The 13,116-nt window shown below is 44.6% G+C and overlaps 1 protein-coding gene across 1 annotated transcript in view; it reads left to right on the top strand.

Moving 5' to 3' along the window:
* Positions 1–3,309: 3,309 nt before the first annotated feature.
* RASGEF1B (RasGEF domain family member 1B) overlaps positions 3,310–13,116 on the top strand; it is a gene marked incomplete at its 5' end in the record, with an annotated part of 555,712 nt that continues 545,905 nt past the window's right edge. Inside the window, one exon of the mRNA XM_082463803.1 lies at positions 3,310–3,494. Coding sequence (XP_082319929.1) covers positions 3,426–3,494 — 69 coding nt within the window. The remainder of the gene's footprint in view (positions 3,495–13,116) is intronic.

Below are 13,116 nucleotides of genomic sequence, written 5' to 3' on the forward strand. Positions count from 1 at the left end.
CCTGGCTCTCTGTTGTTGCTCTACCAGCAAGGTAGACAGCAGGAAATAGGTGTAGTAATGATTCAGGCCTGGGCAGGCCCCGGAGAAGGTCTGGGCAATGCTCTTCCTATCAAGGCAGAGTCAGTGGGTGGCTGGCTGCCCTTCAGAAATGTTTCTCTTGACACCAGAAGATGCAAGATGGCAGAGGAGAGGCAGCACGGAGAGGAAGAGCTCATCAAAGAAATGAGTCTGGATCACAAGTGAACGTACAGCCCTTAAAATGAATATCATCACAAGAAAACGCCTCTACTCACTAAAAATCACGAGTTCAGTTAAAGACTTTCTTATTTCAATTAGTATTTAGTATAGCCTTCCTTGCACCTAAACCATAAATTACTCACATATGGCAAATGACTATCTGTAAATATTCTTTCTGTTTCTTAAATTCCATACGTCTTCTTAAGTTCCACTCCCCCAAATGGACATTACCTGTTCTTTGCCAGCTTTCTGTGATGTAGTATCATGTAATAGCAAAAACACAGACTTGATTGGCAGCTGAACTAGGCTTAATTCCTGGCTCTGCCGCTAACCTGCTGTGTGGTGTTGGACAATCTTTTTAATTCTCAGTTTCTTCCTTTTAAAATAATACAGAGTTGTAACGACAATCAAATGAAGTGCCATGAGCAGAAAAAAATAACAGCTAACCTGTACTGAGTTCTTATTATAAGTATCACAAAATAAGACACTCTTCTAAGTGTTTAAAATGCATACATGTACTTATTCCTCATAATAATCACATGGTAAGCTGGATTCTAGATAGCTCTATGGCTTTCACCCCTGCTGTTCCTTCTGTGATTATGTTACATTATGTGGCAAAAGGGACTTTGAAGATGTGATTAAGGGACTAATCAGTTGACCTTAAGATAGGAAGATTATGTAGGTGGGCCTGGATATTATAATCATGTAATCACATGAGCCTCTTTAAAGCAAAAAGTTTTCTCTGGCTGTTGGCAAGAAAAGAAATCAGAGAGATTTGAAGCATGAGACAGACTCAAGGCAATTGTTGCTTAGAAGATGGAAGAGGTCACTTGAGAAGGAGTCTGGGCAACCTCTCCAAGCGGATGGTGGGTGCCCTGCTGACAACTAACAAGGAAACAGGGACCTCAGACCTATAGCTGCAAGGAACTGGATTCTGTCAACGACTTGTGTTTGAAAGTGGATTCTTCTCAGACCCTCCAGATGAGAGCCCAGCTGGCTCTATCTTGGTTTCGGCCTTGTGAGATCCTAAGCAGAGAACCTCCCCAAACTTCTAACCCACAGAACTGCGAGATAATAAATGGGTGTTGTTTTAAGATGCTAAGTTGTGACAGCAATAGAAAAAGAATACAGACCGCACGCAGTAGCTACCTTTATTCTTATGCTCGTTTTGCAGATGAGGAAACTGGAGCACAGAGAAGTAAAGTCACTTGCCTGAAGTCTCACAGCTATTAAATATCAGAAGTGGGATTTAAATTGAGGTAGTCTGTCTCCAGAGCCCACAGCCGAACACAGTGACACAGTGCCTGAGACATTTGTAGGTACTCATTGTGTATTAGTTTTCTTTCTCTTTTTAGTGTAGCTTAGAGGGCACCTAGCTGCCACAATTCTCGAGTTTGCTGCTGGTGGGGCATCTGGTGCTTCGGCAGTGGGCTTGGGATAAAGATAGTATACTTGGAACATTAGTCTTCCTCGTGGGAGTAGGTCTTTTTATATTATAACAAACCTGAATATTTCATAGGCTAGAATGCAAAAGATAAGACCAGAGATGTCAAAGAAACTTTGTTTTTGATGATCTCTTTACTGCGAAAAATACTTGATTGAAAAAAGTTTGAGAAGCACTGAGCTGATATATTCAAACTAATTTACACCTTTCCTTCTTATAATATTCCCTAAATTCACAGTGGGTTTGCTGTACCAGCTAGAATTCTGGAAAGAGAATCAGGAAATCTGGACCCAGTTATTCATCACCATCCATCCAACCAGCCATCCTCTATTCATGGAGTCAGACAATAATTTGTAGAGTGCGCCTATATGCCTGGAGTGTCTCTAAGACAGTGTGACTTGATGAAGTAATACAAACTCTTCTAGTTCTGCTTCCTTGCATTTAAAACTAGGTGATATGACAAAACTTTCTCTGTCTATTACCAATCGAATGCTTTTACAGTTCTTGTATGTGCTGACCTCTGGATCTGACAAGGTAGGGTAATGTTTCTCAAAGTCCAGCCTGGGTACCACCTGCAGCAGAATCTCCTGGGTGCTTAATAAAAAACAAGCAGATCCTGAGGTTTCCCCAAATCTTCTGAATCAGAAACATTGGGAGTTGGGGACCAGGACTTCTGGTTTTAAACAAGCTCTCTGGGTTATTCTCATGCACACTTTAAGTTTGAGATGTACAGCTATATGGATGCAAAATAAATACATAACATAGGTCCTGTGTCCTAAAAATATCTCCCTTATTAAAAGACAAGCGTTATAGGTTTGGAGAGAAAAACAGGGCCATACCTTTCTGTATCAGTCTCCTGGCCCGGCTCATCCGTCCCCTACCCCACCCCCATCCCAGCCAAGGCTGTGATTCTGGGTCGTATCTGGCCCAGACCCTGTGCCGACAAAGTCACCTTTCCTCTTCTGGGGCTTACCTGTGCCTGGCCGGTTCATTAAGAGGGGTCAAAGTGGACGTGAGCTGGAGGTCCCCCTCCCAGGCTTCGGGAGGCTTTTCCCTTTCCCTGAGGCAGGGTGGGGCTGGCGCAGGCCACGGGGGGACCCCTGCGGGCAGCTCGCGCCTTGCAGCCGTAACCCGCCGGGTCAGCCGCGACCTGAGACAGCCTTTTCCACCTCCTCCGGCGCGGAGAGGGGAAACTGGGGAAGTGGGGCACCCCGGCCGACCCCGTAAGCAGACGCTCCCCGGCGCTCGCCTCCCGCTTTCCCGCGGAGCGTCAGGCCTCGGCTGCAGCCGAGCGCTGTGGCTGGAGCGGCGGTGTCCGGGGCCGGGCCGCCAGTGCCCGCGCCTCGGCGCTCTGCCATCCGGTGCCCTTGCCCGCGCGCGACGCCAGTTCTGCGGCGCGTTGGCCCTCCCGTCACCCCCTCGGCGGGGCCCTTCCCTTTACTCTGGTGACAGTGACATTCAGCGGGAAAGGCTAGCGCAGACGGCAGCGCCCCGCTCCCGCGGCGCGGGAGGCTGGAGCGGCGGACCCGGCCGCGCGCGCTCGCAGCCCGCGCTCCGGGCGGCGGCGGCAGGGCAGCAGGCGAGCTCGCCCCCGCCGCTCCCCCGCCCGGCTCGGCTGCCGGCAGCCCCCAGCCCCGGGGCGCGCTGGCCGGCCGGCTGCGGGCGAGACCTCGGCGCCTGGGCTCTCGCGCCGGGAAAGGACGGATCCGGCGCCTCGGGAGAGCCCCTGCCTCACTGCTCGTATATGGCAAAGTTTCTCGCCAAGCTCCTGGGCTGCACGTTGCCGAGCAAGGGCGCCTCTCCCATGTGTGAGGTAGGTGGAGGGTGTGTCCCCGCAGCGACGGCAGTCGGCGGCGGCGGGCGAGCCCTGACCGGGGGCCCTGGACCGTCTCACTTGCCTGGTTTCCACCTGCAGGTCTGGGGTGGGGCGGGGAGGATGGCCAGGGGGAGGCCGGAAACCCGGGAGCCTGAAATCTAGCTCCTCTGGACCTCAGTGAATCTTTTTTTTCCCCTTCCCTAGTTGACAGGCGAACACGTTTTCTGTCAATCGAGTTTTGCGAGTTGCTCTTTACCTAAAAGGCCAGGAATGTCTGCAAATGAGCGGGATCCTGCAGTCCCTCTTTGCTGCCTACTTTGTTTCTTCCTTTTCCCTTTTCGTCTGAAAAACAACAACAACAACAACAAAAACAAAAGCAAAACAAAACAAAACAAACCCAGTACGTGCAATCTTCAGGTCAGAAGGCTTCCACCTTGCCGCCTCCTCTACTCCCCTCCCCCAGCCGCCAGCACACCGCAAACTCCACTGAACTTAACTCATTTCTTCCTTCGGGAGTGAGATCCACTGGGGACGAGAAGGGTTAAAATGGGATTTACCAAATCAGGTGAACAAATCGCAGTTCTGAAGGCAGGTACATCTAACTGCTCACCTGTCTGAAGAGGCAGTGACGCTGCTGTAAGCATGTCTGCAAGGAGTCGTTTATGGGAAGGCTGGCTTGCCTCTCCTCCTGAGGCCAGTGGTGGCATAAACTGTTTTACAGGAAACCTATAGCGGCCGCTCAGTAGGGACCTGCGTCACACTGTGCACAGCCCCCCGCCTACCCCCTCCCCCACCCCCCCACCTCTACAGTGGGAACAGTGTGTGTCCTTTGTCTCCGTCTACTCCTGCCCTCCCCCAACAGGCTGCCGGACAGCTAGGCCTCGGCCAGGGGAAGTTGGCTGCGGCCAGGCTGGTGAGCGCTGCAGCGTTTGCCTGTGTGGCCTCTCCTTGCTGCGTTCGAGGCCCCGACAACTTTCCCTGCCAGCCTCAGGCTGCTTGGGAGCTGCTGCAGCCCTCTGGCCTCAGTTTCCTGACTGGCCAGAGAGAAGCAGAATTCGGTCTCTTCTCTCGTGATGCAGGAGCTTGTCCTTCAACAAGCCAACTCTTCCAGATTCAAGCTCTTAGTCTCTTCCCCGGCTGCTCCTGACTCTATTCTCGCCTCTGGCAGCTCTAGGTATTCTTACCTTCTGAGATCCTTTGGTCACCTTCCTTTGACTTTGGAGCTCAGGTTGTTCAAGCCAGAATCTCTGCTGTGTGACAAGACAGTTTTGAAACAGGGAGGTCCCAATAGTAGGTGATGAAGAGGAGCTGGGAAAATGAGAGCAGACTGGGAGAAACCAGACTGAAATACCTGGGTACTTGGTAGCCCGAAATCTCAAAAACAATGAAGAGCCCGGAGAAGTAAAGTATTCCAGGCCTGCAGCTAAAATTAACTGTCTCCTTTGGCATGTGGCATCTCTGCCCACTTGCTTCTCTGTGACATAAATGTTAGGCAGCATTTGGGGGTCGTTCTGGAGACTGGACGTACTCATTTTAAATTGCTTTTCTCTTCACTTGTATTTGGATTTTTGTTCTGAAATTACCAGAACCCATGCCAAGCGATTTCGGTTCTATGGGATGCCTTTGGCTGTATATTCCTCCCTGTTGTAGCCTCCAGCCAATAGATGCCCCACCTTGATTTCTTAGAATAATTGACTCCCAATCATGGCTGGGAGGAAGGGGCCTCAAAAACTAGTCAGAGACCTATTTAGATAGTTAAGAAAATGAGTGGCTGTTTTGTCTTTGAAGAGCTCTAGGGAGAGGGAATTCCCTCAGTCCTTGGTAACTCCTTGTTTCTTGCTTTGTGTTATTTTCTAACCATCTAGAGGCAGGAGCTACTGTGGCATCTGCTCTCTGCTTTCCACAGGTGATTGATGCAGTGCTGGCTGAATTAACCCCAAACACTTCACCCCGGTATCACTTTTGATCAGTGCTGCTGGAGGAGTTAAGTGATCATCCCTTTCCTACCTTTGGCGGAAAATCTGTGCCCCCAAAGAGATGAATAACTAAGTCAGGAATGTGTTTCAAGGATGCTTTCGTCTCAGGCAACAACCCCTTCAGCACACTCTTAGTCATAAATGAAGAGGCAGTTGTTGAGAGCTCTTGACATCTGGGAGGGAGAGAAATGTGTAAGAAAGAGATTCTTAAGCCTTTCTAAATATTCCTTTTCTAAAAGTGAAAGTAGTGCTAGGATATGAGAAAATTTTAGGCAGCTTTTCATTTCCACCGAATGCTCTGATCCTAACTTTGGAGGTTACCTTTAGTTTCAGGGAGATCAAGAGCAGAGATGGATGTTTTCATGATGCATGGCCTTTGGTTTCATTTTGGTTAGGAGGTGGCCAGAATGCAGTTTCTTCCTACACAGGCCAAGTAGGTTTGCACAGAGGAGATTCTGCCTGAAAGAGTACTGAGTCCCGACAGGACCTCCGGTGTGTTTGCAGTTGTCTGACAAGGGAGAATGGGTGACAGGCTATGGAGAACATGGGAGCAAAAAGTCACTGTGGTTGAAAAACAATGCCAGTGAGTATCCTGCTGTGTCATCTTCAGAGGCTAAGGACAGATGGTGTGCATTTGAAACACAGAGTGTCTCCATGATCATTTTGTTAACCTTTTTATTAGTATTTAAGTTTACAAACCAAGTCTTTGAGAAACAGTTTTTTTTTAAATAAATTTATTTATTTTATTTAATTATTTTTGGCTGCATTGGGTCTTCGTTGCTGCATGCAGGCTTTCTCTAGCTGTGGTGAGTGGGGGCTACTCTTCGTTGAGGTGTGTAGGCTTCTTATTGCGGTGGCTTCTCTTGTTGCGGAGCATGGACTCTAGGCGCGCAGGCTTCAGTAGTTGTGGCACGCAGGCTCAGTAGTTGTGGTTCACGGGCTCTAGAGCGCAGGCTCAGTAGTTGTGGCGCACGGGCTTAGTTGCTCCGCGGCATGTGGGATCTTCCCAGACCAGGGCTCAAACCCGTGTCCCCTGCATTGGCAGGCAGATTCTTAACCACTGCGCCACCAGGGAAGCCCCTGAGAAACAATTTTAAAATTTCAAGAAAAAAGCAAAGGATGATAAGTTTACCCCCAGCCACAGCAGCATCCTGAGTACTGGGCTAGATGTTTGGAATAATGTTTGCACTGCACCAAGGCAGAGGTCCCGCAGAAAGAGTGGGCTTGCTGTGTATTCTGACGTCTAGAAAGGTAGGACATGCTAAGCACACGGGTAGGTGGTTTCAGACCCAGCAGTTCCTACTTATGTGTGTCCTGTATGCTTGGATGGATGGATGTCTGGCCCTGGCATCCATTCCTTCCCCTTTAAGTTCTGACATATGAACCTGCCACCCACCTCCAGCCTCAGTGTTGCTTTGCTTTGTGCCTCAGTGCTAGTCAGTGATGGGGGTTGGTTCCAGGATAGGAAGTGGCAGGAGAATCAGATAGTCAGAGGTGACGGCTTTCTCTCCTCCCAGAGCCCTCTTCCCTCAGTCTGCAAACGTCCATCTTTAATCCTGCCATCCTACACCATCTAACCTAGTGGGGCACCTTTCAGGAGCCACATCCGTTGGGCAGAACACATCTGGCTCCACAGAAAAGGGCTGTCAGTTCCATGCCACTGTCATGGATGTGGTCTCTAGAATTGTCACACCTCGTGTACATTCTACTTATTTCCACATTCTCTTTTCTGTCTCCACCAGTACTGCTGCCTAACTGTAACTATAGTTTTATTTAAATTTTTACATAATACATAATAACTATCATTTATTGCCTACTCTGGGCCAGACATTGTTCTAAGGCCATAATATACGTGATATCAGCTCTCCTCTCAATAGCTTCACAGTTTAGGTGTTAACAACCACGTTTTACAGATGAGAAAATTAAGGTTTAGAGAGTTTACGTAATTTGCTTCGGGTCACTCTAGTAATATGTGCTAGAGTGAGGATCTCAAGGTTCCCCTCCCTCCTTCAACTATAGTTACTCAGTACTTAGTTTTTTTGCTTTGTTTTATTTTTTATTTTCTACCTCGGCTTCATTTCTAGATATACTCTTTCTCTTTAGAAGTAGGAAAGGCAAACCCTCATTCCTCCACATTCTTTCTTTCATTCTTTCATTCTTTCACTCCCATTATGTTACCATTGGGACGGCATGAGTACCTTACTCCTGGAAATGTTCAATCCAAGGCTGATTGAACTCAGAAGAATTGTTAAGGGAAAGATTCAAGTTCAATCGCTGTGACACTTTACAGATAGCATCCATTTATGGAGCATTTCCTGTATGTTGTCCTGTCTTATTCCCGTGTAATATCACGAGGGAAGTCGTGTTGTCTCCCCTGTTTCAGAAGTGACGAAGCCAAATCTCAGAGTCATTACATGAATTGTCCAAGGTCACTTACCTACTGAGGGTCTAATCTGGGAGGTAAATCCTGGATTCTGATTCCACATGCTTTGCCAGCCATCTGTACTGGTTTACTTAACCTTTTCCTGGCCTCTGATCTCTGTCTCATCCACTTTGTCTTTTGGGCTATTGCCAAAGTCATCTTTCTTAATAGCCCAACTCAGCACAGTGCCCATTTATATACCCCAAATTCTTTGATGGATCTGCAGGCAGATTTGTCAGGGTATGCAATTCCCCTCGATAGTGTGTTCCTACCTAATTTCCTTGTTCAGTCATACCTTCTTCCTATTATCTTTGTACTATTCCAACAACTTTAGTCTATTCCCGTTTCTTGACCATATCCTCTCACTGCCAAGCTGTTCCTCTGCCTGGAATATTCTTCCCTTAATATCCACCTATTGATGTTTCCCCTTTCTTCAAGGTTCAGCTCAAATCTCACTCCAGATCCACCTCTTGGACAACATCCAGCCCTCTACATGAGCCCACTGAATGTTATTTGTGCTTGTATCTGTGAGACCTTGGACAACTTCCTCTTGTAGCTTCTTTCAGTTTTCTATCTTCAGTGGGGCTAACAGCAGTGCTGAATGCAGGGCGGTGAGGGTCAAATGAGTTAATGCCTGGTAAGTACTTAGAATAATGCTCAATATATGGTACTTGCTGAGGTTCTTGCCTGGGTGTCTCTGACCTCTTCAGTCTTTAGAACTAAGTACTTTTTCCTTCCACAGCACCTAGCAGAGGATTTTGCACACAGTTTTGCATCAGATAAATGTCTGATGGGTTGAATTGATCTTTTAACCTTGAAGGTTCATGATTTTCTTTGCCCTTAAATTATTTGTTGATTATCTGAAGTTCAGATTTAACCAGCATCCTGGGTGTTTATTTGCTAAATCTGGCAACCCTGTCTAGAGTCCAATCCCATTCAATTGTGGAAGCCTTTTCCTCATCCTTCCCTCTTTAAAGCCCCTTCTGTGTCAGAGATCCTGTCCCAGGCCAACAGTACCACCTATATGGAATTCCAGCTGGGCAGCTGTCCCCACTGCCTCCCTAGCATGGAAATGTTGGAGTGAGGAAGCTTTCTACTGCAAGTGCCAGGGCTGTGACTGAGAGAAGTCTATTACTGGCATTCTGTTTATTCATTCTTCATGTGTTCACTGGGCCATTCAATCATTCATTCATTTAACAAATGTTGTGAAATGCCAGCTTTGTGCTGGATGCCCTGTGGAAGCCTTGCTAAGAGACACTCAAACTGTTTTGACTGTGACCCACAGTCAGAAATATATTTTACATAGCAATCCTGAATGCACATAGCTATTTATACCTATAACACTGAAGTTAAGTTTCAAGAATAATACTTTTCCTTATGACAGGGATGTACTCTGAGCTTTACAATTTTGTTCTTTCCTTTCCATTACATTTATTACATTCTATTAAGAATTAAACTGGGAAAGACTCACTGTATCGAGTTCATGCGTTGTGACTCATAATTTGAAAAGCACTGCTATGGAGTATGGTAAGATTCTATTTTTATAGAACAATTAGTATTACTTCATTATCCCAGTACTATACTTACACCTTATTACACTATACATTAGGAGAGTTTTGTGGCCTATCTTGGGAAGCCAGTCACCATGCATAACATTATTTTTGGGGAGAAAATGTTTTCTGAGTTTCAAACAGTTAACTTACCGAATGACTTTTGATGAATATCCTGCCTCTAAATTCGGTGAAAGGTTTGGTATGTTACCTGATCATATTTTATGACATGGTTTTTTATTTTGAACACTGTACTCAAATTTTAATTTATTTCTCTCTTTGCATCCACTAACAGCAAATGTGCTCCACTGGTTGGATTGACTCCCCAGGCTACATTTTATGGAACTTTCTAGTTATATATTTTAATTGACTCCATCCCTTCTCTCTTGAAGGAAGTTGTACTTTGAAGCAGTTTTTTTCCCTCTAATTTGCCTGGTGAAGACCTTGATTTCATCCATTACAATGAGCTCCTTTGTCCGTTTAAATGAATCTTGCACACTCTCACCCACTTGGTCATTCTGATCGCTTCAAGCATCTAAAGGAAGAACCATGTGGTCCGGCTGTTTTGAAGGCCAATAGCTTGGATGAGTGTGGCTATAGCTTCAGTGATTGGAGGTTGGTAGATGATCATAAAGGAGAAGTTTACTTTGAGAATAATAGCTCCTGTTGCCACAGCTGTGATTTCTATGAGGGTCATTTGAATTTTAAGCTAATGCATACTGAGTTTGTCCTGTAAATTCACCATTCAGTTGGTTTGAGGGCCAATTGGATGGCTGTACCACATCTGAGCCATTGTATACACACAGACAACTCTACTTACCTTTTGTGTTAGCTGCTTTTAAACTCTGCATGTGGTCCAAAATGCACACATTTCATTTATAGGAATATTTGGTCCCATTATGATTACATCTGTCTAATGGCTTCTTGCTGAGAAACCGTTACATGATTTTTTTCCTTTTTGTATTTTGATAAGGAAAGGCTGGTGTTTCACATCTGTTAAATTACCAGTGCTGGTTGCATGTCATAGGGAGCATGGCTAGGAGCTTAACTCTTTGGTTTACTTCCTTTTGCTTAGGTCTTTTCAATTTGTCACGATGTTCTTATATATTATGTATTTCTACTTTCTGAATCTTTGATAAGATACAATAGGTCTAGTAGTGATGTTTATATTAAGGAAGTTCTACCTGCTTAGATTTGCTTATTGAAGTGGCCAATAAATAAAAGCATAACTTTAATTTGAATTTTGTGATGAGTACGGACTGTGCTTCCCACCCTTGGAGAGTCTTAAATGTGTTCTAGGCCTATTTCTCCAAGTATCTATAGTTTATTAACAGTATTCTAATGTCCCTTTCAAACCTCTACATTTTCAAACCAAAATGGAGGACTTATCATCCTCCCTGCTGCCCACCTGAAACCCACTTTTCCTTTCCAACTCCGTCGTCAGCCAAAAGCACCCCATGTCTTCTTCTTGCCCAGCGTAGCACTTTGGTGTCACTTTGCTTACTCTCTTTTCTTTTTCCTTTGTGAACAGTCTGTCAGTGACTCCTGCAGATTTCGTCTTAGATTTGTACCTTTCTTTTTATCCCTACTAGTCGTCATCCACTGATCTGACATTTATTGAGTATATGCTGTGACCAAGGACTAGTAGGGTCTGTAGGGGATTTTTTTTTTTTTTAATATATATTTATTTATTTCGCTGCTCCGGGTCTTAGTTGTGGCATGCGGGATCTTCGTTGCCACATGCAAGATCTTTTTAGTTGAGGCATGTGGGATCTTTTAGTTGCGGCATGCGGGCTTAGTTGTGGCATGTGGGATCTAGTTCCCTGATGTGGGATCTAGTTCCCTGGAAGGGATCGAACCCGGGCCCCCTGCATTGGGAGCGTGGAGTCTTAACCACTGGACCACCAGGGAAGTCCCTGTAGGGGATTTCAAGATAAGCCACTAATTGGTTTGCTCCCCTGAAGTCTCCCTCCTCTCCACTTTTCCTGAATATGCAGCTGGTATACCATGGTGCCTTTTCATTGTCTCTTTCCTACAGAAGAGTCTACATGACCTTCTACTTCCAAAGGCTCAAGTCTCTAAATTCCGCCTAGGTTATGTGTAAGGTATTCAGTTAAGTGTCTCACTCTGCCTACCCAGCTTTACTTCCTGCCATTGATTTCCTTCAGGGATACTCACATGTCAAATACAAATTCTTGCCCTGGGCCTTTGTTTATGCTCTTTGTCTATCCTGCAATATGACAACCTATCCTCATTCTTTCCATTCTTCCTACCTAAACACTATCTAATTTTCCGAGCCATAGTAAAGACCCAGTCCTTCATGGAGCCTTAACCAAATAAAGCAAAGAGGCTAAGTGTACACAGGCTGGGAAATCAAATACTTGACTTCCAATCCTGATTCCCCTGCTTCTTAACTATGTGACCTTTTAAAAAATTTTTTTTATTGAAATATAGTTGATTTACAATGTTGAGTTAGTTTCAGGTGTACAGCAAAGTGATTCAGTGATTCTGTGACACACATATAAGAATATATATATTCTTTTAAGATTCTTTTCCATTATAGGGTATTACAAGATATTGAGTATATTTCCTTGTGCTGTACAGTTGGTCCTTGTTGGTTATCTATTTTATATATAGTGGTCTGTATATTTTAATCCCAAACTCCTAATTTATCCTTCCCCCTCTTTCCCCTTTGATAACCATTAGTTTGTTTCTATGTCTGTGAGTCTATTTCTGTTTTGTAAATAAGTTCATTTGTGTCATTTTTTTTAGATTCTACATATAAGCAATATTATATAATATTTGTCTTTGTCTGACCTACTTCACTTAGTATGATCACCTCTAGGCCCAGCCATGTTGCTGCAAATGGCATTATTTCATTCTTTTTTATGGATGAGTAATATTCCATTGTGTATGTGACCTTAATAAGTAAATTACTTCCTTGTGTCTCACTTTTATTTTCTGTAAAATTAAAATAATAATAGTACCTATCTTATTGAGTTGTTATGAGGATTAAATAAGATAATTCAAATAAAATACTTAGCATAGTATCTGGCATGCAGTAATTGACACATAGTAAATAATAATAATAATAATAGTTATTATAACATATATTCTCACCTTGATCCCCATACCCTGAGTATTCCCTCTTCTTTGACTATCTTACAACACATCTTATGCTTTTCTGAATTCTCCACAGTGCTGAGCACAACATAGGTGCTCAATCAATGCTTAGCAATTTTGAAAACATGCCACATGCTGTTTTATCAAAATCTGGGAACCAATTTATTTCTGGATATGTTAAATTGTATTTCATGGAAATGTGACAGCCATTGTCCTTTAGTGACTTTGTCCCCCAATCTATGGGATGTGTGTTGATGCTAACTTAGGCTGCAGTTGTATGAATGATGATCATGTATTTTTACATGCAACTGTGGCAGAAGCAGTACTTGAAAAATGTGCCAATTGTAAATGCCATTTAAATGAAATTCAACCATAGATTGCAATGTAATTAAACACAGGGTAATTTTAAGTTTTCACTTGGTTTGCAAAACATGTATCCTCAAAATAGGTCAAGTGAAGCAAAACCATGCCATAAGTCAAGATTTTATTCATCAGACTTTTATGTTCCATGCTGTTGGTGGAGAATTCTGGCTTAAAGTCAGGTTAGA

The sequence above is a fragment of the Balaenoptera physalus genome (genome assembly GCF_965194825.1).
Source record: "Balaenoptera physalus genome assembly, chromosome: 5".
Taxonomy (NCBI): domain Eukaryota; kingdom Metazoa; phylum Chordata; class Mammalia; order Artiodactyla; family Balaenopteridae; genus Balaenoptera; species Balaenoptera physalus.